General features: G+C 43.8%; 1 protein-coding gene across 1 annotated transcript in view; it reads right to left on the bottom strand.

The window, feature by feature from the left end:
* Nucleotides 1–578: 578 nt before the first annotated feature.
* IL17RD (interleukin 17 receptor D) overlaps nucleotides 579–26708 on the bottom strand; it is a 116987-nt gene continuing 90857 nt past the window's right edge. The window contains exons 7-13 of the mRNA XM_077452029.1: nucleotides 24968–25119; nucleotides 17268–17333; nucleotides 15833–15887; nucleotides 15634–15744; nucleotides 14077–14261; nucleotides 10492–11425; nucleotides 579–9043 (exon numbers count right to left, since the gene is read on the bottom strand). Coding sequence (XP_077308155.1) covers nucleotides 8937–9043; nucleotides 10492–11425; nucleotides 14077–14261; nucleotides 15634–15744; nucleotides 15833–15887; nucleotides 17268–17333; nucleotides 24968–25119 — 1610 coding nt within the window. The 3' untranslated portion in view covers nucleotides 579–8936. The remainder of the gene's footprint in view (nucleotides 9044–10491; nucleotides 11426–14076; nucleotides 14262–15633; nucleotides 15745–15832; nucleotides 15888–17267; nucleotides 17334–24967; nucleotides 25120–26708) is intronic.

Here is a 26708-nt window from a genome sequence, read left to right as displayed (position 1 = left end):
TGCCTCTGAAATGTCCCTTACTGACATCCTTTTGGACATGCCGCCTGTGACATCATCACGCTTGGAGATTGCTTCTACTTCCTCCCCAGAGGATTTCTGTGAGTCACGGACAGTAATGAACCCCCGAAGACCCCATAATCAGATGGACTACCTGTAAATTACTTCCTTTTATAAACTCCTGCTTTGCCATCCTAGCTACACTATATTGTCAAAAGTATTTGGACACCTGCCTTTACACACACATGAACTTTATTGGCAACCCAGTCTTAGTTCGTAGGGTTCAATATTGAGTTTGTCCACCCTTTGCAGCTCTAACAGCTTCAACTCTTCTAGGAAGGCTGTCCACAAGGTTTGGGAGTGGGCCTATGGGAATGTTTGACCATTCTTCCAGATGCGCATTTGTGAAGTCAGGAGCTGATGTTGGACGAGAAGGCCTGGCTCACAGTCACAGTCTGTTGGGTTGAGGTCAGAACTCTGTGCAGGCCAGTCAAGTTCCTCCACCCCAAACTCCCTCATCCATGTCTTTATGGACTGCATTTTTAACAAAATATTTGCCAGAAATAATTGCTCAACAAAAGTAAGAAAAACCTTCTTTTATTGTACAGGTATGAAGACATCGTGACATATTACATTACTTCAATATTAACATATCTGATCTAATTTATAAAATAAATGTACATTTTAGAACTTGCTACAGCCTGTTACAGCTACAATATTTACAAAAACTCAACCAGTAAAAAAGAAAAAAAAGACAAGAGAAAATAAAAAATAAAAAGCTATCAAAAATGGGCAAACTTCGCTCACTGGGCCAAATTATATACACTGCTATAGTGTTAGCAGGTGTATGTGTAGGTGTTAGCAGTGTATGCTGAGACTTGTAGTACCACAACAACTTCAGACATTCAGGCTTCTCACAGGTGCCAATGTTTAAAATGCAATGCATCTATGATCTGCTAAACTGGGAGAATTCCACAATAAAATGGGACTGTTTGCTCAGAATATGTAAATACTTTAGTATGCATAGTTTGGACATAGGTTCACTTTAAGGGCCCATATACACTTCTACGGTTCATTGCAGTGCATTAAAGCCGCACGTTTATTATAAATGGACTGCCAACGCACGTCAATGGAAAAATAATGTACATGCACCCTTTTTTTCCCCAACACCAAGCAATGCACCACGAAGGTAGCCACACATTGTGCATTCACAATGAATGGCACTGTAATTAGCATAACAGTTGTGAACTGGTATATTACTCACTGCATTACAAACAAAAGGAGAGAAAAACATTTTGCTCTAAATTATCATTATAAAGCTTTAGTGGCCACTTGTGACCACCAGTCATCTCAGGGTGCATTATATGATATGACCACTAGAGGGCAGTGTGGCTAAATGTATATTGCTGTGTGCAATTTGCTGATGATTTACTAAGCTGTACATTTTAAAAATGTTATCAAACTGCAATCAATAAATGACACTTTACAGCCTTTAAGGAAAAAAAGTTCTTAGAAATCTCTATAGATGTTCAATAAGGTTGTTTGTTATTATAAGCCATGCTTGCGTTTTTTTTTGAGAAACGTGTAATTTAGTGATCTTAAATTCCCGTTAAAATCACTCAATTCTGAACCTTTGCCTTCCTGGCTAACTTTCCTACTGTGAAATACCATACTACGTATGTCATAATGTTCAAAAGAAGAGCAAACTTTTCTTGCTTTGATTTATCAGGACTCACAGAGTGTTAATAGGGGCAAACAATAATGCTCTTTGAATAGAGATGATCAAAACAATCAGATCTGTACAATTCAGAGAGTAGATGATTTTCTACAGACAGCATAAACTTACAAGAATATATGTGAAAGAATGTAGAAAAAAATGATGTATCTGACAAATTTTAAGGAAAACTTCTTTATGTATTTTCAGTATGCAGTACTGCTTATGAACACTAGAGGGCAGCAGTGTTACTCATACGAACAGTGCTACCGTATATAGATTGAAATATCTTTTTAAGTTATCCTTACTATCAAACTTTTGACAGATTGTTTTACTCCAAATAAAACAACACCGACTATCACCAAATTTGACATTGTTACGCAGCATTCCACATCCCTCAGTCACTGACCTCACATTCCACTAAGCTTGCAGCTGGCAAGGATGCAATAGAACAATAAGAGGAGAAATTTGTAAAAAGACACTGAAACCTACCTAGAGAAGTGAATCACCTAAAAGGGCAGATGCAGGGTGATCTATGATTAGACTGAATACATCCTGTTCATTCTGAGCTATTCTCCTTCAATATGCTTTAGCAAAATGGAGTAAATGTGCAGATAAAACGTAAAAATATTTTTCTATTTTTGGCAGGACTTTTATACACTTCCTAGAACTTCTTTAGGGCTCCTTCACACAGGCAAAAAAAAAAAAGAGTGTAGATGCATACTGCACATAGTTTTGTGCGCATCTATAGTAATCAATGAGCCCAGGCACACAGCTGCGCCCATCTGCATTTAGCTACACCGAAAAAAGTGGGACACTTCTGCATCCAGGGCTGCACAGATCTGCAGAGTTAAATGAATGCATCTAAATATGTAAATATGTAGCCTTTCATTTGAATGAATGAGGCGACCTGCCCATTAAGGGTGAAGAGCGCTACCCCCCCCCCCCCCCATATGTAGAAGGGATCGATTCATATCCCTGCCCGCCATGGCCATCCCCTATTCAGGCGTCCAGACCCTTTTTTGGACGCAGGGCGTCTTAATTACACTAGCAGGGGGGTGCTTTTTGAAGCACCTCATTAGAGCCATAGGCTTCAAAAAAAGTGGACTCGAAGAGCAAAGCATTGCCCTCAGAGCCCACCCAGGTGTGTTAGAAAAACAAATGAATATTTGCTTTTCTAACACTGAACCGCCTCTCTGCCAATCAGGAAGCGCGGGTCTAATACTCATCACCTGATTGACTGAAGGCACAGGCGATCCTAGCAAAAGGGAAGAAGAGACGCATGGAGGAGCCATTGCTGCATCACCCGCCAAGTATGGGCACAGTGGCTGCATGACGGGCACAATGGCTGCATTTGATAGGCACAGTGGCTGCATATGATGGGCACAGTGGCTGCATATGATGGGGCACAGTGGCTGCATATGATGGGGCACAGTGGTTGCATATGATGGGGCACAGTGGCTGCATTTGATAGGCACAGTGGCTGCATTTGATAGGCACAGTGGCTGCATTTGATAGGCACAGTGGCTGCATTTGATGGGCACAGTGACTGCATATGATGGGCACAGTGACTGCATATGATGGGCACAGTGGCTGCATTTGATGGGCACAATGAGGCTGCAATTGTTTTTTTTTCCAGAATTTTTCAGTTTGTTTGCACCCCCCAAAAAATTTTGAGCACCAGCCGCCACTGAACTGTACACATCTAAATGTGAGTACTTTAGATGCTTATTTTCTGCAGAATTTTCTGCTACCTCTGCCAGTAAGGACCTGTGTTCATGCAGAAAATACAAACGTGCCGTGTGAAGGGCCCTTAACTAAAGCCTGAAAGATTGGCGTTGATTTACTAAAACTGAAAAGTGCAAAATCTGGTGCAGCTCTACATAGAAACCAATCAGCTTCCAGTTTTTTTCTTTTTTTTTGGTCAAAGCTTGATTGAACAAGCTGAAGTTAGAAGCTGACTACCATGCACAGCTGCACCAGATTTTGCACTCTCCAGTTTTAGTAAATCCACCGCAGTGATATCTGGGCACACTTTATTAACCTCCCTGGCGGTATGATTCAGTCTGGAATTAGGTGCTGAAAGCGGTACAATTATTTTGCATGGAAATCTGGCGTTTTATTTTGTAGTCCTGTAATTCTTAGGAATAACGCTCTTAAATCTCTTCAAACCAGAGTCTAGCGGACATCCCGGGTATGATAAAGTTTATAATATAATAAAGAATAATAAAAATTATTCAATAATGTAATCAAATCCTAAAACACTGAAAAAGGGACACTTTTTGGTTGCTATGGACAATCTCCAAATTCCAGGCAGAAAAAAACAGTATTTATAATATAAAAGTGCATGCAGGGCATTGCACAGACCACTAGGGACAAAGGGGGTGTGTAATTTTTAATACAGCACTGTAATCTGTAAGAATACAGTGCTGTGTGTTTTGTGTATTTTTACTTTTTTGAATTTGCCGCCGTTCTCCGCTCCCGTGTGCCGTAACGTCGCAGGGAAGGGAGCTCGGCGGCATTCGGCACTGTGAATCGAGCGGAGGACAACACGATCACACAGCGCGGCGGACATCGCTGGATCCAGGGGACAAGGTAAGTAAGTCTCACTGTGTCCTCCCCTGCATCCAGCGATGCGATCCAGAGTCTGGCTCGGGGTTACCGCTCCTGCTAGTAAATTCCCAACCCGAGCCAGACTCGGGATTACCGCCAGGGAGGTTAAATGTGTATCCATCTGCTCAGAATGTCATCACTAACACTGATGTCACTAAGTGCCAGGAAGTTAAATGGATGCAATATAGTTAATGTATTTTAGCATTAAAAATAATTGCCATCATTATGACAAATTAAAAAAAATAATCAACATAGAAAGCCACAGAGTGTGTGCATTTAGGTGTTCTTGACTATTGTCTTTTCTCAGATAAATTTAGATCTAGTGTCTGAACAGCAAGGGTAGCTGCTAAGTTGATAAGGTTTATTCCGCTGTGAACCAAAACTTTTATAAATTATATTTACAATTATTACACAATTTACCTTAAAAACTTACATTTTGACTGAATACTGATGGTGATTGTGAACACACTGCAATTATTCATATAATATGTTGATTTACTAAAGGCAAATAGACTGTGCATTTTGCAAGTGCAGTTGCTCCAGAGCTTAGTAAATGAGGGGGAAGCTCTGCTGATTTCCATCATCCAATCATGTGCAGAGCAAAAATGCTTCCCCCCCCCCCCCGCATGTGATTGGGTATTCTTTGCAAAGTGAAGTTTCACCTCATTTAATAAGCTCTGGAGCAACTGCACTTGCAAAGTGCACCCTCTATTTGCCTTTAGTAAATCTCCCCAATGTGTTTAAAAATAAAAATAAAACATTTACAGTTGGGCTTTAAGGATAAGTTCACCTTTTATAGAGAAATAAATGCACATCTTTTGGCAGTGGGTGTGGGGAGAAGAATGGATGCAGGAGCTGTAACATGTTATATTTTCCACCCTAAATATGGGCAGAACATGTAACATGTTCTAAAGGTGAACTTAGCCTTTAAAGTTCTGAATTTACAGTTTTAAAGATGAATTTCAGGAAATGTAAATTTTTACATGTACAGTATCTCACAAAACATTTCTTCAGTGTTGTCACATGAAAAGATATAATAAAATATTTAGAAAAATGTGAGGGGTGTACTCACTTTTGTGAGATACTGTATGTATGTATGTACCATACCTGTTGGATCCCTGTGGAAACTGGAAATCCCTGTTGCAGGCACTGGCACTTCAGTGATCTCCATTAGCTTCTGGGTCCTTTCAGGCTGGGTTTACACTTATGTTAATTGGGTGTGGGTTTCCCCGCATCCAATTTGCATGAAAGAAGAGTGTGACTGTCTCTCAATAGAGGAGGTTCACACATCTCTGGGGCGACTGCAGAGCACACAGCAGGAGAGTCTTGTGCGTCTTTGGCTCAGTTTCAAGTCCAAATTCAGGCAAAAAATTCAGAGCTAATTCAGACCCGAAACGGTGAATGGGGAACGCATCGGACCCCCTGCTGTGCCCCGCGCCGCACATAGTGTGAACCCAGCCTAAGAGAACACTTTCCATTTTCTTAATGAATACAAACTGTTCTCTGAATGGACAAGATGGAGAGGCAGAGCAGCAATGCCTTCATCTCCACCTTGTTCAATCAAAGAGCAATTTGCATGCATTAAGAAAATGAAAAGTGTTCAAAGAATGGTGTCCATGCTAAGCGAGTGACCTCCTGTGATCAGTAAGCAGAACTGCAGGCTCTCAAAACAGGTCCTGGAAGTTAGTGGCAATCACTGTAGTAGCTGTGACTACAACAGTGATTTCTAGCTTCCACTAGGATATCACAGGTATGGAACATACATACTTATATTGGTCCAAGCTGGTCATACTGTAGACATTGCCATACCTAGACCTCAGCTTTTAAGTATTAGAATTGTGCAGGCATACTCTAATAAGCCGCTCAGCTCTAATCAGTTATACTGAATATTTCAATTCTTAGCCCTTGTACACACGGTCGGAGATTCCGAAGGAATGTGTCCTATCGGACCGTTTTGTCGGATAATCCGACTGTGTGGTCTCCATCGGAGTATCCGACGGACCAAGTTTTCAAACTTGTCCGTAAAATTTTCCGACAAAATGCTCCTATTGGACATACTCCGATCATGTATAGCCTACTACGACGGACAAAGTGCCACGCATGCTCAGATCAAATTCCTAGACCAAAGCTATTGGCTACTAGCCTGAACGTAGTCCCGTCGTAACGAAATAACGTCATCACGTTATGTACAATCGGATTTTCTGACAACTTTGTCCGACCGTGTGTATGCAACAGTTTCGGACAAAATCCGTGGGACAAAATCCAACGGATTTGGTTATCAGAATGTCTGACCGTGTGTACAAGGGCTAATACAAGCACAGTTCAGACTGGCTCTCTAGCACTGCACCACATGATCAATGTAGCTATTGATCCTTAATAAAGAAAACCATCACACTTATCTGATTTCTCACCATACTGTGGAACTACAAGGCTCAGCATTCCGTACCAGTTAACCAGAGAATCAAAGGTTGTACACAATTCTGTCTCATGCCGTCATCTCGTGAGCTCACCAGCAAGCTTAAATAAGTTTTGAAAAATACCGTGATACCGCTATTAATGCTGGTCTTATGTACCATACAAGACAGGGAACATATCTTACAATTTATCTGACTTGCAAATGTAATGCCTCTTAATTGCTTTTTTGGGGATTTTGAAAGTGCTTACAGACTGGTGCTAGAGATGCCATTCCCTACAGAAGAGGTGAACAAATTAATGCAGAATTGAGAAACTAATGAGGACCCCTTTACACCCGCAGTGTGCATTACCACTGGCCCACTGGTGAGCCCTGCAATGCATGTTATTCATGAAATGGAGCTATAATGAGATATTGCATAAATTAGATATCAACATTTATTTAACTATTGCAATCTGCCACCGTGATCTTTTCTAAAGGGAATAGCACCTTGGCTGAAATAAAGTTTAGGAGGGATATGAATTAATGGAGAAGTATGGTCAAAGCTTTTTTGGCTGTACTTTTCCTATGGATCACAAGAGTGCAGTTTGTCCAGCAATCCTGTGACACGTTTTCAGCTGACAGCGGGGCTAAGACCTGCTGTTGGCTGACGTCACTCAGCTGGTCCAGTGAGCGCTGGAGGGGCAGAACAGGGACCTGCTGACAGTCAGGACTGTGCTCAGAGCGGAGGGGGAGAAATGGGTGATCGGCGGTGTTTGATTGCTCAGTTCTCACTGCAGAGCCGACGGGAGGCAGATGCAGCTTCGGATCAATGCTGCATCTACCTAGGTGAATATAAATGTTTATTTTTTTAAATCGTGAACTTTTATTTTAGTGATTTGAGCATACATCAGATGGAGAAGTGACCTCTACAGAGACAGCAGGGTAATCTCAGCTCTGCAGCAGTCTGTAAGCACCCTGAGTTGGTTCAGACACAATAAATGGCAAACAAAGTAAAGCTGGGCATAGATGGCTTAGATTTTATTATTGCTAAATTGGCCAAAACTTAAGCCGTGGGTGGCCCTGCAAAATAAACAGACCAGACTGGAAAACTTTCTGTTGCACAGTCACCGCATCAATCCTATCAGATACAGTCACCATTCAGCAGCACAAGTGTATTCAGCCAGCTATGAGTGCTGTAGTGCCTGAATAGAATGCAGGTTCCTCCATTCATACTATTAGCATGGATGGGGAAATCAAGGGACTTTCTCTCAGTCTCTTTGGGACTGAATGGTCAAAACTTGAGCCATCTGTGCCCAGTTTAGTGTGCACAAAGGGGCTGCAATCCATAGCAGCCAATCAAATCCTGCCTCTTACAATTTTAGAACTTTTTACAAAAGGAAAGCAAACTTGTGACTAACTAGACATATTTTACTGCACTAGAGTACCATATGTGTGATTTTGTTCTTTATAGTGAATTTTGTTGATGCTGGTAGGACATGCCTTGGCTGCTAACAACACAATGTAATGAGGTATATGCGCCGTCTACGGATGCTCAATAGCTGGAGTCTCTCCACTCTCCGAGATTTAGTACCATAATAATTGAACAGAGCCCCCCCCCCCCAGTGGTGACCGGTGTAAACAAAGATATGAAATGGTACATAAGGGTTTTACACTGTACACCTTATACATACTACACCTGACTGAGCTCTATGTTTCATAGAGCTCATTGTAAATAAAGTTATTTTTTTGGCTGTACCAAAAGATGCATTTTATTCCCTTTTTAACAAATTAAGAATATCTGGTGTTGGGGACACATTTAAAGAAAACACTGACATTTATTTTCCACTAAGGGAAAATAATATTTGTTGTCCCAAATGTACCACATAAAAAAAATTGCAATACAATGTCATCTATGTCCCATTGTGGGACCTGATCAGTCACCAACAGATTCATGCAGTAAATTTCAAACATCCTGCATGATAGTTTATCATCTCAGCCCCCAACTTCTGTCTTGTTCACGTGCCAAAGTTCCCAAGTTAGTTATACAAAAGCTGACAGGGGTGCCTTTTCTGTCTCTCATATATTCAAGTAGGTTCAGGGTCCGCAGTGGCGTGGTGACCGTTTACAGAACCTTTTCTAAAGTGGCAATGCATATTAACTCCTTCACTGCCATTGGGGCTAGCCAGTCCTTAGGAAAATAATAGCTTAACCAATCAGCTACAAAGGTGCGATGGCTTGGAGCTCATCCGGGTGAATGTGGCAGTGGAGATCTGCTTTGCACACGCTGTACACGACTGATTTCGGGATTGTTGGCTCTTCCTCTCCTGCAGGGAAGTAGAAAGAAACATATAAATTAAAACCCTTAAAAGACAGACATACAAACCTGAAAGCAACATCCCATCTCCAAATGCTGATGATCATACCTAAGACTGGCATGCTGTAGCAACAGGTTAGATTACTCTGCTGGACTAAGCAGACTGAGTATAGTACGGCATTCAACCCTTTGCAGCCTCATTTATGTACTTGGCCTGAGAGGATCTGTGCAAGTGACCATGCTAGAGATCCCAACAGTAGATCTTGCCTCTTCAGTCTTAGGCCCCTTTCACACAGGCTGCCTGATCAGGTCCGCCTGTTTTTCAGGTGGACCAGATTGGACCCTGCATTGTCCTCTATGGAGTGGCAGATGTCAGCAGACACATGTCCGCTGACACCCACCGCCATCTGATCCTGTTTGCCAAAAACAGACGAATGGTGGTCCTATTTTCCATCCATCTGGCGGATTGGATCGGATGGAAACGGATATTGCCCCATGGAGCAGAGCTCTGCATAGCAGAGAGGACATGGACCTGTCATCCTCCTACTTAGTGGAGATCAGTGGAGAGATACCCCCCTCACGCGGAGGCATCCGTGTGAAAGGGGCCTTACGGTGACCGTAGATATCAGAGGGCAGATGTGTAGGCATAACTTGGCAGCCTAGATACATGGCTGTCAGGCCTATAAACTCTGGACACCATGGGGTTGGTTTACTAAAACTTGAGGGTGCAAAATCTGATGCAGATCTGCAAGGTAGTCAATCAGCTTCTAGATTTTTTTTTCAAAGCATAACTGCAAAAGCTGAAGTTAGAAGCCGATTGGCTACCATGCAAAGCTGCACCAGATTTTGCGCTCTCCAGTTTTAGTAAATCAACATCATGTTTTAAATAGTCTATTTGTTGGAATGGACTGGATGGACAAGGGCTATGCAAGAGGCATGGAAAGATAATGCCAGATTCTTCTTCTGCACTTGAACACTTCCCCTGTATGTGATGGGAAGGTGGTCTGTAGTCCAGCAGGGGAGAACTCAGGCAGGGATGACAACACTACTTAGGATTTCAGTGCAGCATGTGTTGTAAGCTCAAAAAGAAGTCCTGCCATGGCAGATGGGATTTGTAGTCAAAGTTGGTAAATACCCCCTGTCTAGTTGATGCTGCTCTGTGAGTTGAACACCGCAACACACCTCTAAATTCAAAGTTAAACAGAATGCTGCACACTAGCAGCGCCCCGGTTAAGTGGAAGAGTGCCATGAGGGTTTTGGGGTTAGTGTACGCAACCATGTTTCATATTATAAGCCATAAAGTCTACCTTTTGGACTATGTTTCATCCTACACCCATATTCGGGTGTAGGAAGAAACACGGTCCAAAAGGTAGACTTTGTGCCTTTAAAGAAACAGTCATAAGCAGTATATAAACATTCCAATTAGAATGATGACTAATCATAGTAATTGTGACATACCTAGTCCTGAAGATGATGAAATACTCTCTGCAATAGATGAGGTTTCTATCTGGTCAGGCAGTAGTCCATCCATTAATGGCAATGAAAGCTCAGAAGAAGGAACAGAAGAATCATATATCCCAGAGTCCCGAGGCATGTCCGTCTGGTTGACTACCTTTACAGAATGGAGTACTGGTTGCAGAACACAACACTCAACATTAGTGGCCGGTATTTCCAGCTCATCGCCAGCATCATTGTTCTGCACTTGAGAATGACAGTCTGCTGATGCCGGCACTTCTGCTCGCACAGGAACATCGTGCTCTGTCACCTGTTTCACGGTAACATCATTTAGGACTAGACCCGAGTCAAATTTCTCCATCACCGGCTCCTGGCACTGCACAGCAGGAGAGTAAGATGGAGCATGCTGCTTGTCAAACCAGTCTGGTTCCTGTTCAATGTACTGGTGCATGGTACATATGGCGACATACAAGGAGCGGCCAGCTTTGCTGCGGAAATAGTTGCGCTTGCTAATGTTAGTAGGGTACTGATCGTGGTCCTGCAAGCTTAGTTCCTTGGAATACAGGTGGTAGTAGAGTTGGGGAAGGTGATCCATGAGTTTATATTTCTTGGTTCCATCAAGAGCCCCAGGAATATCGTTTTCACTTGAGTAATCAAAGTAAACGGTGATGAATTTACTTAGGTCAACTGAACTATCAGAGCTGCCCTGGGCCTTGGCCAGCTTTTCAGTGATCATGGACAAGGCGCTCACAAAGATCTCCCCTTTCCCGGACTCAAGGGTGGTGGCCTTACTCTTCCTCTTCTTCTTCTCTACAAAATACTTCAAACCCTTGGAACACACAATGATGATGTAATGAGAGTCTTTCATCTTATGTTTCAGCCACTCCTTTTGACCTTCTTTGCAAATTTTTAGGTTTTCCCACAAGTCCAGAGAAACCTGCAAAGGGCAAAAATAAAAGGTCTATTTGTAGTTAAAAACAGACACTGCAAATGAAAATGATTCATGGAAATAAGCTTTTGTTCTGCCCTGAAACGCTAAACATAATTAAAATGGAAAAACAAATTTGAAAGACTAAATCTGCAAATAATTAGTGAATAATCTCTGGCTTGCAGCAGCTGGCGGCCAAGCAGATTCAGCAGAGGGGGCTCTAGTTATGTATTATCTCCTGCACAGCTTCAAGTGATTCTAAACATAATTATTTTTCTTTATAACAAACATATTTGCCTGCTTTGTGCAACAGTTTCGAACAGAGTAGTCTCGATCCCCCTTCTCGGGCCCCCCACCAGTGCTCCTGGCTGCTTGCTATGAGGGCACTGGTGTGGGCTCGCTCCCAAACCTCGCTGTCTGTGTCTATTTACACAGACAGCAGGACTTGGCCTTGCCCCCACTTCCTCATCAATAACAGTGATTGACAGCAGGAGCCAATGGTTCCCATTGTTGTCTCTAAAACGAATGAGGAGAGAGAGAGCAGACAGAGCCTCTGTTCTGGTGCACACCGCTGGATCCAGATCAAGCTCAAGTAAGTATATGGATGGGGGAGGGGGGTCCTTAAAGAAAACCTTGTAATTTTGCCCATTCAGGGAAAGGATAACCCATGAATCCTTGCTACTAAACCTGCCTTTACTCTCAGTCCGTCATTCCTTCCCTCGACGCAGCTAATGACAATAACTTCTACTTCTGGGCATGGGGAAGCATGTCTCCCATGTCAAAAAACTTGGGTCTAGCAGCCAATCATATAATCAGGAGAATAATACTCCCATTAAAAATGAGAAGTACAACCAAAACTCGCTTGGCTGTACTTCTCCTGTGGATCACAGTAGTGCAGATCATTCTGCAGTCCTGTGACCCATTTTCAGCAGACACCAGGCTGAAGCCCGCTGCCAGCTGACATCACAGAGCTGGTCCAGGCTCAGGAAAGATTGCGACCATATGGTCGGGATCCACCCACATGTCTGGACCGGCACCTGGCTCAGCCTCTCAGCAAGCTGCTGAGAGCCTGAGCCGGCTGCACCGGCCCCCTCCACAGCCCAGCGCTCAGCCCAGCCCAGCGTAAAAGTGAGGAGGGGAGCAAAAATCAGTGAGCACTTAGAAATGAGTGATTGGTGGTGTTGGTCTTAAAGCTGGCAGGGGACAGATGCAGCATTGGACCGATGCTGCATCCAACTAGGTAAGTACGCTTAAAAAACAAAATCCCCATACTTCTCTTTTAATACGCAGCACTAGCTGACAATAGGGTTTTTTTCTGCTGGCAAAAGCCATGGAAAAGCATTGACAAGCTGAGTATTAGGGTTTTGAGGAGGGCCCTCTACAAAGACACTAACTTTATTCTGAATTGTTAAGGAGACTGTGTCTCTTTTTAAAGCGTATCTATAGCCAATCCCTTTTTTAAGTTTTTTTTATAAAGTATGGAAGGGTTAAAACACCAGCCAGGTTATTTTTTGCTATCTACCATTAGGGAAATTTCCCTTCATTTCCTGCCCAAGAGACACAACAGGATGCTATATGAAATCTCTTAGGGCCAGTTCACACCAGACGCAGTTCCCTTCCCTTGTGCTTTTTTTCTGCACTAAAAATGCATGCACAGTGTTTTCCATGTATTCCAATGGATCTAGTTCACACCATGCAGTCAGTTTCTGGTCAGTTTTCGGTCAGTTTCTGGTGCAGAAACTGACCAGAACTGACTGTATTGAGAGAAGAGAGAATTCCTGTTCAGAAGGGAACACATCTGTAAATCAGATGCGTTCCTATTGAAGATTGTGTGCCTGCAATTCACACCGCACTGCCTAAAAAACGCACACGATTTTTGTGCAATGCAGAATGTGGATGCAATATATGAACCATAACCATTGAAAAGTACATGTTTGCAAATGTTCTGTGAATTGGATGCGGAGTAGGCCGCATCCAATTCGCAACAGTGTGAACCCATTTAATTTTTTTTCTTATACGACTGTCTCTGGCTACTCAGATCCCACAGAGAGATGTGGCAATGCCTTCATTAGCATTGACCTTTTGTTGTCTTAAATGGACAGGTCATTAGTGTCCCTGGCCTTAAAATGGTCATAAAAGCAGAAGTTTTTTTATCTTAATGCATTAGAATAAAAAGTCTTCTGTGTGAGGCAGCCCCCCTCATACTTACCTGAGGTCCATCTAGATCCAGCGATGTTGCAAAAGTGTCTCGGCTGCCCAGGACTCCCCTCCTCATTGGCTGAGACAGCAGCGTGGCGCCATTGGCTCCCACTGCTGTCAAAGCCAGTCAGCCAATGAGGAGAGAAAGGGGACAGGGCCGGGCCGGGCCACGGCTCCATCTCTGAAAGGACACAGGGAGCTGTGGCTCGCCAAGGGTGCCCCATAGCAGGTTGCTTGCTGTGGGGGCACTCGGCAGGAGGGAGGAGCCAGAAGCAGTGAAAAAGGACCAGAGAAGAGGAGGATCGGGGCTGCTCTGTGCAAAACCAACTGCACAGAGCAGGTAAGTATAACATTTTGTTATTTTTAACTAAATAAAAACGAGACTTTAGGATCACTTTAAGCATCTTAAACCAGTAAGATACATTCATTGCTAAATGATAAAACTCAAAACAGCTACTCACTTCACAACCACAGAAATCCTGCAGGAAATGGGCAAAACACTGGATCACATTGATATGTTTCTGGCAGTCTTTGTTGGAATAGCAAATAAACACTTTTGGGCGTGGACGCGGTTTTTCGACATGTAGGCTTCCGGCATATGTAGAGGACTCGGAACTCTCCTCATCAAGGTGGGAATAGATGTTTTCTACAGGAGAAGATTACAGCAAGGTATTACCATCCTATATACAACAAACAAGAATTTATCTTGCACTAGTACTTAAAGTGATTGTAAAGGTATTTTTTTCTTTTTTTTAAATCAAGCATGTCTATACTTACCTGCTCTGTGCAAGAAAATTGCACAGAGCCTCCCCTCTGTCCAATCCCCCCAATGGGAAGCCGCATCCCAACCTATGGGGGCACTCGTGCGTGCTTGCACCCGAGCCCCGCTGCTGCATCCATTGACTCAGCCCCGTCCCCTACTCCCTTGTCACTGGCTTTGATTGACAGTACTGGGAGCCAATGGGAAGTTCCTTCCCTTTATCTGTGACATCAGAAACTGGAAGCAACGGGGATTTCATCACTTCCGGTTTCAGTTTGTTTGATCGTCTGCTTTGGAGGGCAGAGGAGAGATTTGGGGTATAATAGACCAGATCTCACAAGGGATGTTGTTCCTCCCTGGTATTAGCAATACAATTGATAATTTAAAATAATTTACAGGTACAGTGCAAAAATACATTTAAATAATAAAATATATTAAAAAAATGTTTTAAAGCGCCCCCGTTCACATATGTAAACAGCGTTTGTGCCGCACCACACATGGGGTATTGAAGCAAACATCAGAGTGAGAGCAATTAATCTAGTATCAGGCCTCCAGTGTAACTTTAAACTAGTAACCTGTAAAGGCTTTTTAAAGCATTGCCAATGGATAGTATATTGTGTTGTAGTTTGTTGAGTTTGTTGCCATTCCACAGGCATGCTCAATTTTAAAGCGTGATATGTATGGTATCTATTTACTCAGCACAACATTTTTTATAGTTTAAAAAAAGATGGGTATTATATTGTGTCTACTAAGACTCATTGAAGTGTATTTCATGAAAATGTCAGTGTGATAAACCGCTGTGCAAATATCATGTGATATAAACAATTGCAACACCCACTATTTTATTCTCCAGGGCCTCTACTTAAAAAAAGTTATATAAAAGTTGGGGGGGGGGGGGGAATTCATTTTCTAGAAAAAAAAATGCTCATGTTTTTACACATGTAAGAGAAATGTCAGAATTAGTCTGGTTTTGAAAGTTAAGGAAAGTGATGTTAGAGCTGCAATCATGTGTGTCTTTTACATCTAGTTGGAGTTCAGCTTTAACTGAATGCTGATAAAATGTATTATATTATAACAATATGGTTCACATCTATGTGATATTTGGAAGTGAAATGAACATTTTGATAAGAAAAGTATATTAAGGGATAAAATTAGAAATAGTTAAATCAACTCACACGGCTAAGTTATTCTGATCAAACTCTGGTTAACTTAATTTTGCTCCAAAAAACACATTCTTATTCAATTTGAAAGGACTTACCTTGCTGCTTTTTCCGACACATAACAGTAAACAGTGTTGCAAAGGCTGAAATGATGACCAAAGGCACGGTAATGGCAATGGCACGAATGGGTCCAGCCCAAGGAGAATGCACTAAGGGGGTGAAAAAAATTTTGTTTACTGGTGTTCTATTAAAATAAATGCAGTTCCTTATTAGTTGCCACAATTATCAAGTACTTACCTGGTTTGAGGGAGTAATGCATGGAGCGTCTGGTTGTGTTAGTGTCATCAAGAAGCTGTAGAGATAAGTACATAGATGAAACGTTACTTGAATGGTAACAGAAACAGGAAAATGTGTAACACATGGTTAGTGTAATGGTGAGGCTGCAGATGGGCACTGATCAGGCTGCAGATGGGCACTGATCAGGCTGCATTGATGGGCAACGATGAGGCTGCACTGATGGGCACTGGGAGGCTGCATTCATGGGCACTGACTCTTATTTTGCTTCAATGTTCTTTACTTAAGATTTACGTTTTTTTTCCCTTAAACTTCCCTCTTAAAATTAAGGTGCGTGTTATACGCCGATAGATATAAAACTACCATTGACCTAATCACTGTCTTGCACATAGCCTGAGTAGAGCTGTGAATGAGTGTGGCCTACTCATTCACCAAAAAAGTGTAAAAGGTAAATAAAAACAAAACACAAGTTTTTGACAAGTCCTTCATTAAAAAAAAAAAAAAAAATCTCCCTTGCATCATCAATCACGACACCAGCCGCCACTGACCACCCAAAAAAAATAAAATCCTCCAGTTCCAACGAAGGTTCCCGCCTCCACCATCTGACAGCTCTTAAATAACTAAGGGGCGTGGCCACCCGGTGACATCTCGGGGGGGGGGGGGAGGGGGGCAGGGGGGGCAGCAGACTCGCCCACTAAAGGCTACATGCATAAAAACTACAGGGGGGACATAAGGAAGATCAGTAATGATTTTAATGCCCACTTTCCCCCAAACTCCCCACCTAAACAAAGGCATGTAGACGCTCAGGATTGTACACTTACTGCAGATAGGATATCTTGCGTCTCTGCCAAAATGTAATGGCTGGTAGCTTTATTCCAGGAGTACAGCCACTGAAAGTGAGCAGTACACTGCAACTGCCCTGCAACCATGTGCAATGCATTTGAGGGTTAAAACAGGTGTGAGGAGGTGAAATATCACCCCTTCACCACCTATAAAATGGTCGACAAATTTAAATAGCTTACTCTTATTCCACTGCACACTGTGAGCTTCTTGCAGTGTGCATTAAAAGCTGCAGCAAGTTAGATACAGCCTGCTTCATTTTGTGGCTAGATGACATCCAGCATCATCTAAGCCCTTTTCCCCCCAATCTTACTGTCCCTGTTCAGCTTTAACTATTGTATGAATTAAGGTCTTTCTAGTATATTTGCTGTACCAAATACAGGAGCAAATTACTGTCTCGTCCTGAAAAGCACAAGTATTTTATAGCACTACAAATGCATACGTAACTTAACACGAGGTTTCCACTACATTGCCAATTTCCAGGGCATGCAGTTATATCATTGCAATATCCGTCTTTGGCATCCATAATTACTGAATACTGCAGGCCATCACATAAAAACCCCAAGGTGATGATACAGAAATAAATAAAACAACTCACCTCAATGACATAATCCCCAGGAGAGACGTTCTGTAGCAGACAGTTTGAATAATCGGAGTTCTGAACCTGAAACATCAGCAAACACATTCATCAATCGCTGTTATTTGCTCAATTTCTACATTTGTCAAAAAAAAAAAAAAAAAAGCAAACAATCAAAGCAATACAAGGACAGGAACACCTTGATAGTGGTTGGTGGAAAAATCCATAATTTAAGATAAACCCCTCCCACTAAATGTGTCAGCTCTGGCCATATCCCATGCTTTGTTCTCGCTTTTTTGGACCAGCAGCAGAATCCTGGGGGAGACAGAGGAAGGGAGGAACGCTGCAGTTTTATTACTGGAGAGGCAGGCAATAAACGTATTCGCACGCTGTGTACGCCGCCTTTAACTTGGAGGACAGAAGACTATGGACCAGTCCAGCCAAGAATTCCTGCCTCTTCAATACTGCCTTCCCCAGCGCCTAAAATTGGGCATGTGAGCTTCCTACACTGCTGACGCAGATTGGAAATTGTCCTAGCAATGCCTTAGAGCATTTAACTGTGCAAATAGCGTCAGGATCCAACACACACAAGACGGTGATGATAACTCTGGCAGGAAGAATCTCGGCTCCAAGCCCAGAACCTCGCTTCACTCCAACCCACTTCCTCTCTGTCCATTTAACTGTCTCAGAGCTAGGCTAGAAGTAGAAGAAATACCACCTTTGTTTTGTTAGTGTTCAGTTACAAAAGTAAAAGGGCTAGGTTCACACTAGCCAAAGCTCTGAACAGCAATCCACGGTTGATCGCTTTTCAGAACGCGGCTAAGCAAACGCTGTCAGGTGTTCAGGAGGTGATCTTGCTGCTTTCTGAATGCCTGCTTTTTTCTTTGCTGTAAAACAGCAGTTTCTAATTGGGCTAATGCACTGCAACAGCATTCTGCGTTTGGCTCCCAGTTGTAGTACAGCTCTATTGGCTTTAATGGCCGAATTCGACAGGTGGTGCCGCCTGTCAAATTGGTATGATGCCATGAATTTGCAGTGGCAGTCTTTACATATAAACACGTGCTTCCAGCTTTTGTTTAGCCTTTAGGTCGACAGCCAGGGGCATTAAAATTGCAGTTTAACCTCCTGTTTTTACCACCCCCAGCCATCCACGTGACAGAGGCCTTACACACTTAATATTTGCTCTTCTTAAAGTGATACTAATGTCTTGTTTTTTTAAAATAACAAACATGTTATACTTACCTGTATTATGCAGTGGCTGTGCACAGAGCAGCCCAGATCCTCCTCTTCTCGGGTCCCTTGCCGGCTCTTCTGACTTCTCCCTCCTGCCGAGCGCTCCCACAGCAAGCAGCTTGCTATGGGGCACCTGAGCCGAGCTGTTGCTTAGTGTTTCCATTCAGAATACGGAGCCACACTTCGGCCCTGCCCCCTATCTCTCCTCATTGGCTCACTGACTTTGATTGACAGCAGCGGGAGCCAATATGTGTCTCAGCCAATCAGGAGGGAGAGTCCCGGAAACCCGAGTCTCTCGTGCAACATCGCTGGATCAACATGGGGCTCAGGTAAGTATTAGGGGGGCTGAGGGGGCTGCTGCACAGAGAAGGTTTTTTTTTTTTATCTTAAAGAGGAAGTAAACCCTGATGGGTTTACTTCCTCTTTGTCTCCCTGCAAAGGTAAAGCATAATGGGCTACTATGCGTCGCATAGTAGCCCATTATGTGTCACTTACCTGACACAAGAGCCAGCGATGTCACCGCTGTCCCCTGTAGCCCGGAGCCTCCATCTTCTTCCGGGTATCGCTGCTCCGGCCACTCACAGCGCCGGAGCAGCGAAGATGTCACTCCCGTGCATGCGCATGGGTACCGCCACTAACGGCATATCGGCGCGTGCACCGTAGACAGCTATCACTGTCTTTTAGTAAATATCTCCTAAACCGTGTAGGCTTAGGAGATATTTCTTGGACCTACAGGTAAGCCTTAATCTAGGCTTACCTGTAGGTCAAAGTGATTTGTAAGGGTTTACAACCACTTTAAAGGAGTTGTAAAGGCAGAAGGTTTTTTATCTTAATACATTTTATGCATTAAGATAAAAAAACCTGTGTGTAGCAGCCTCCCCAGCACCCCCTAATTACTTACCTGAGCCCCATCTCTCTCCAGTGATGTCCACAAGTGTCTGTCCCAGAGATTCCTCCTGATTGGCTGAGACACAGCAGGGGTGACATTGGCTCCTGCGGCTGTCGATCAAAATCAGTCAGCCAATCGGGGGAGAGAGGGAGTGAGGCCAGGTCGGGGCTCCATGTCTGAATGGATGCATGGAGCTCTGACTTGACTCGGGTGTCCCCTGTAGCAAGCTGCTGGCTGAGGGTCACTCGATAGGAGGAGGAGCCAGGAACAGCAAAGAGCGACCCCAGAAGAGGAGGATCGGGGGTGCTCTGTGCAAAACCAACTGCACAGAGGAGGTAAATATAACAGGTTTGTTATTTTTAAAGAAAAAAAAAAAAAGCGAGCCTTTACAATCACTTTAATGCATAGCATACATTAAGATTAAAAAAAAATCTGCCTTTACAGTCACTTCAATTTTGCTGAGAAAAAAAAACATCCCCTTTGGGTGATCATTGTACATTGCAGGGATTTTAATAGATTCCAGATTTGGGCCTTTTGCTTGTTGCTTGTTTGACTGTGTTCATGTCCAAAGTGAATGTAAATGGGGGTGACTTTTTAATTAGTGATCAGCTGCTCCACTTGTGGGTTCTAATGAGGAAAGTGGCAGGGGAATCCCTTTAAACATGTTTAACCCTTTGGGTCTGTCACACCAAAACTGAAGTGTTTGTTGCAGGGGATGCCCAAAATCTGATGCGTATATTAGTGCAGACTTCTGGGAAAATCAGTGAGCCAATCACACAAGCAGGAAATTATATTTCTGAGGGGGGGGGGGTGTTCTGTACACCATCTATGTACAGAATGACCCCAGGTTGCCATATTGCATTGCATTTTACAGAGAATGACAGCACTGCAGATTACAAAATGGCTTGTGTCACTATTGTATATGCTATATTTTTTTTTTATTATTTGTGATCTTTTTTCACACAAAGTGGAGTTACCCTTTAGCTTATCACTTTTTTTTAATTTTACTAGAAGTTTCCTGGCTAATTTACAGCATATACAATATTGATTTGGCCGTATTCTGTAAGAAAATATCAATATACCATAAAGATTGAGCAGGATTTTGCTTCTAAAATCATAGCTGTTGTTAAAATTGAATCAGCATTCGATATATTTTCCCTTTTTTAAAGAATTTGGGTCAAAAAGGTTTTGTCAGACACAGGTTAAAAAAGATCAGCTTACAACATGTACAATACACATATATCTTGTACAGCCAGGCCTTGTGCACATGGGTGAATGAAGACATACAACATAAATTGCGGGCGATCTTCCGTGTCCAGAAGACACAGCTGCAGAGCGCAGCCACCCGTAGTAAGGAATGGCTGTATGCAGGTGCCAGGGGTAAATCCATGAATGCCGCTTGTGTGTGAGCATGGCGTATACCCGCATACAGTCATTCATTACTATGAGCAGCTGTGCCTCCCCGGGCACAAATACGCCCATAATTTATATTAGATTAGCCCTCAAACAACTGTGTGCATGATGTCTTTAGGGGAAGTCATCGGTGACAATCAGTAAAAGCAAAACAACTTTTACAAGTTCTAAGAACAGTAACCTTTTCCAAAGGGGTACCAATGATGGGGGACTATTCCTGCCACTGATACCAATGATGGGGTACTATTTATACCACTGATACCAATGACGGGGGGCCTATTCCTCCAACTGATGCCAATGATGGGGTACTATTCCTCTCACTGACACTAAAGATGGGGTACTATTCCTCCCACTGATATCAACGATGGGGCACTATTCATCCCACTGACACCAATGATGGGGTACTATTCCTCCCACTGACACCAATGATAGGGCACTATTCCACCCACTGAACCCAATGATAGGGCACTATTCCACCCACTGATACCAATGATGGTGCACTATTCCTCCCACTGACACCAATGATGGAGCACTATTCCCTCCACTGACACCAATGATAGGGCACTATTCCTCCCACTGACACTAATGACGGGGCACTATTCCTCCCACTGACACCAATGATGGGGCACTATTCCTCCTGCTAATATCAATGGTGGGGCACCACTTTTTTTTTTACTCCCACTGACCACCAAGTCTTTGCCATTGTTTGCTTCCACTGATGTCAGGGCATTTTTTACTTCCACTGGTCACAGTCTTGCCCCCCTAATATTTGAAGGACAGTAAATTAGCCCTTTTTGTTTTGAAAGTTTGCAGACCCCTGTCCCAGACTGAGATGCTGGCTCAGAAATTATACAATGGTGTAAATGCTGGTGCCTGTGCAGTTGTTGGTTGTATTCGAAAATATCTGACACAATTACAGCCCCTGATGCAGCATCTCGCCTTCTGACTTGGAACAGCATTACAATGTACAGTCTAATCATAGGGGGTGAATACATTGAAGAAATGTTTTCTCCTGCCTGTAGCAAACTGATGACGTCATCTCAGCCTAGGCAGTGTCACTGTAATAGAGCTGGGGGGGGGGGGGGGGACTGTTTTTTAATTACACAGGTTTTTCTTATAAAAATTATGTTGCTGTATATTGTAACACACTTTAATTTTCCATGGCACATTTACAGTGGTGTGAAAAAGTGTTTGCCCCCTTCCTCATTTCCTGTACCTTTGCATGTTTGTCACACTTAAGTGTTTTGGAACATCAAACCAATTTAAACAATAGTCAAGGACAACACAAGTACCGTATATACTCGAGTATAGGCCGACCCGAATATAAGCCGAGGCCCCCAATTTACCCCCAAAAAAACTGGCAAACTTATTGACTCGTGTATAAGCCGAGGGTGAGACATGCCTGTCCATCCCTGTGTGTGTGTCCGTCCATCCCTGTGTGTCCGTCCATCCCTGTGTGTCCGTCCATCCCTGTGTGTCCGTCCATCCATCCCTGTGTGTGTGTGTGTCCATCCATCCATCCATCCCTGTGTGTGTGTGTCTCCATCCATCCATCCATCCATCCATCCCTGTGTGTGTGTGTCTCCATCCATCCATCCATCCATCCATCCCTGTGTGTGTGTGTCTCCATCCATCCATCCATCCATCCATCCCTGTGTGTGTGTGTCTCCATCCCTGTGTGTGTGTGTATCCATCCATCCCTGTGTGTGTGTGTGTCTCCATCCATCCATCCATCCGTGTGTGTGTGTCTCCATCCGTGTGTGTGTGTGTGTGTGTGTGTGTGTGTGTGTGTGTGTGTGTGTGTCCAGCCTACCTGTGTCCCGAGCCTTTGTCCCGAGCCTCCGTCCCGTGTCGTGCCTTGCCTTCGTCCCGTCCCGTCCCGTCCCGTCCCGTCCTGTCCCGTGCCGTGCCTTGCCTTGCCTCCGTCCCGTGCCCTCTTCGTCGGCGGCCATTGTAAAATTCAAAAGCCGCGCCTCCTCCTTCGCCTGTGATAGGCGGAACACTGAATTTCCCAGCAGCCTGTGTTCCGCCTATCACGGACGTCGTATCATCCTCGTCCGTAGTACGAGGATGAGAAGATGCCCGTGATAGGCGGAACACAGGCTGCTGGGAAATTCAGTGTTCCGCCTATCACAGGCGAAGGCGGAGCCGGAGGCGCGGCTTTTGAATCATAGAATGGCCGCTGTCTGTCTGCTCGACACGCTGATCGAGCGGGCAGACAGCGATGACTCGAGTATAAGCCGAGGGGGGCACTTTCAGCCTCAAAAAAGAGGCTGAAAATCTCGGCTTATACTCGAGTATATACGGTAAACACAAAATGCAATTTGTAAATGAAGGTGTTTATTATTAAAGGTGAAAAAAAATCCAAACCATCATGGCCCTGTGTGAAAAAGTGATTGCCCCCCTTGTTAAAACATACTATAACTGTGGTTGTCCACACCTGAGTTCAATTTCTCTAGCCACACCCAGGCCTGATTATTGCCACACCTGTTCACAATCAAGGCATCACTTAAATAGGAGCTGCTTGACACAGTAAGGTCCACCAGAAGATCCTTAAAAGCTACACATCATGCCGAGACCCAAAGAAATTCAGGAACAATTGAGAAAGAAAGTAATTGAGATCTATCAGTCTGGAAAGGGTTATAAAGCCATTTCCAAAGCTTTGGGAATCCAGCGAACCACAGTGAGAGCCATTATCCACAAATGGCGAAGACATGGAACAGTGGTGAACCTTCCCAGGAGTGGCCGGCCGCCCAAAATTACCCCAAGAGCGCAGCGACGACTCATCCAAGAGGTCACAAAAGACCCCACAACAACGTCCAAGGAACTGCAGGCCTCACTTGCCTCAGTTAAGGTCAGCGTTCATGCCTCCACCATCAGGAAAAGACTGGGCAAAAATGGCCTGCATGGCAGAGTTCCAAGGAGAAAACCACTGCTGAGCAAAAAGAACATCAAAGCTCGTCTCAATTTCTCCACAACACATCTTGATGATCCCCAAGACTTTTGGGACAACATTCTGTGGACCGATGAGACAAAAGTGGAACTCTTTGGAAGGTGTGTGTCCAAGTATATCTGGCGTAGAAGGAACACTGCATTTCATAAAAAGAACATTATACCAACAGTAAAATATGGTGGTGGTAGTGTGATGGTCTGGGGCTGTTTTGCTGCTTCAGGACCTGGAAGACTTGCCGTGATAAAAGGAACTATGAATTCTGCTGTCTACCAAGAGATCCTGAAGGAGAATGTCCGACCATCTGTTCGTGTACTCAAGCTGAAACGAACTTGGGTTCTGCAGCAGGACAATGATCCTAAACACACCAGCAAGTCCACCACCGAATGGCTGAAGAAAAACAAAATGAAGACTTTGGAGTGGCCTAGCCAAAGTCCTGACCTGAATCCTATTGAGATGTTGTGGTATGACCTTAAAAAGGTCATTCATGCTCGAAAACCCTCTAATGTAACTGAATTAGGACAATTCTGCAAAGATGAGTGGGCCAAAATTCCTCCAGGACGCTGTAAAAGCCTCATTGCACGTTATCGCAAACGCTTGGTTGCAGTTGTTGCTGCTAAGGGTGGCCCAACCAGTTATTAGGTTTAGGGGGCAATCACTTTTTCACACAGGGCCATGATGGTTTGGATTCCCAAAGCTTTGGAAATGGCTTTATAACCCTTTCCAGACTGATAGATCTCAATTACTTTCTTTCTCAATTGTTCCTGAATTTCTTTGGGTCTCGGCATGATGTGTAGCTTTTAAGGATCTTCTGGTGGACCTTACTGTGTCAAGCAGCTCCTATTTAAGTGATGCCTTGATTGTGAACAGGTGTGGCAATAATCAGGCCTGGGTGTGGCTAGAGAAATTGAACTCAGGTGTGGACAACCACAGTTATAGTATGTTTTAACAAGGGGGGCAATCACTTTTTCACACAGGGCCATGATGGTTTGGATTTTTTTTCACCTTTAATAATAAACACCTTCATTTACAAATTGCATTTTGTGTTTACTTGTGTTGTCCTTGACTATTGTTTAAATTAGTTTGATGTTCCGAAACACTTAAGTGTGACAAACATGCAAAGGAACAGGAAATGAGGAAGGGGGCAAACACTTTTTCACACCACTGTACAATATAAAGAAGACACAACACACACATAGATATCTGCTAAAAAGATTGTACAATTATTAGCCATACCTGTCTGCAGATCTTCTGTTTATAGGAGGCATCGTGCTTCATTCTATAGTTGACATAGTAGGCATTAAAGCCAAAGTTATAAGGGGCGTGGTCAAACGACACCTGCATATTGACACCTTGCTGTGTGACATTCACATTCTTTGGTTTCCAATCTGCACAGGAGTAAAATAAAAGATAAGTCAAATATTCTGTGAGCAAAATGGAGTACCTAGCTTTAGCAGATACCTGCTCCCACTACCACTCTGACCGCCTAGACCAGTGACCTCCAAACTGTGGCCTGCGGGCCAGATTCACCCTTTGCTGGTCTTTTTTCGACCCTTGGGGAATTTTCTCTCCTACTGATATGAGGCATTATTTCAGCTCGTCCAGCTCTGAGGAAAGGGGTGCGCACCCCAAAACACATCAACTTGGCACTGTAGCGGGATGTAATTGGAGTAAACATATCCTGTACAGTATGGCACCTTGTTTGTTGCATTTGTAGTCCCATTTTGGATTCCCCTATCAGTGCAGGGATGCATCCGGCAAGCATTTGGGTTTGTCGCTGTGCTATCCACCTGTGGAGGACATCTTAGCGCTGGAAGTGATTGTATTGTGCTGTATAGGGCACTATTCCTCCCACTGACACCAATATGGGGTACTATTCCTCCCACTGACACCAATAATGGGGCACTATTCCTCCCACTAAGAGCAATGATGGGGCACTATTCCTCCCACTGACACCAATGACAGGGCATTATTCCTCCCACTGACACCAATGATGGAGCATTATTCCTCCCACTGACACCAATTAAGGGGCACTATTCCTCCCACTGACACCAATGATGGGTTACTATTCTTCCCACTGACACCAATGACGGGGCATTATTCCTCCCCCTGACACCAATTAAGAGGCACTATTTCTCCCACTAAGACCAATGATGGGGCACTATTCCTCCCACTGACACCAATGATAGGGCACTATTCCTCCCACTGATACCAATATGGGGTACTATTCCTCCCACTGACACCAATAATGGGGCACTATTCCTCCCACTAAGAGCAATGATGGGGCACTATTCCTCCCACTGACACCAATAACAGGGCATTATTCCTCCCACTGACACCAATTAAGGGGCACTATTCCTCCCACTGACACCAATGATGGGTTACTATTCTTCCCACTGACACCAATGACGGGGCATTATTCCTCCCCCTGACACCAATTAAGAGGCACTATTTCTCCCACTAAGACCAATGATGGGGCACTATTCCTCCCACTGACACCAATGATAGGGCACTATTCCTCCCACTGACACCAATATGGGGTACTATTCCTCCCACTGACACCAATAATGGGGCACTATTCCTCCCACTAAGAGCAATGATGGGGCACTATTCCTCCCACTGACACCAATAACAGGGCATTATTCCTCCCACTGACACCAATTAAGGGGCACTATTCCTCCCACTGACACCAATGATGGGTTACTATTCTTCCCACTGACACCAATGATGGGGCATTATTCCTCCCACTGACACCAATTAAGAGGCACTATTTCTCCCACTAAGACCAATGATGGGGCACTATTCCTCCCACTGACACCAATGATGGGACACCATTGCTCTCACTGACACCAATGATGGGGCACTATTGCTTCCACTGACACCAATGATGGGACACTATTGCTCTAACTGACACCAATGATGGGATACTATTCCTCTCACTGATACCAATGATGGGGCACTATTCCTGCCACTGACA

Source organism: Lithobates pipiens, unplaced genomic scaffold (genome assembly GCF_037356315.1).
Source record: "Lithobates pipiens isolate NorthernLeopardFrog02 unplaced genomic scaffold, aLitPip1_a1.2 Scaffold_23, whole genome shotgun sequence".
In the NCBI taxonomy this organism is placed as follows: Eukaryota; Metazoa; Chordata; class Amphibia; order Anura; family Ranidae; genus Lithobates; species Lithobates pipiens.
This window is presented reverse-complemented; position numbering and strand designations above follow the sequence as displayed.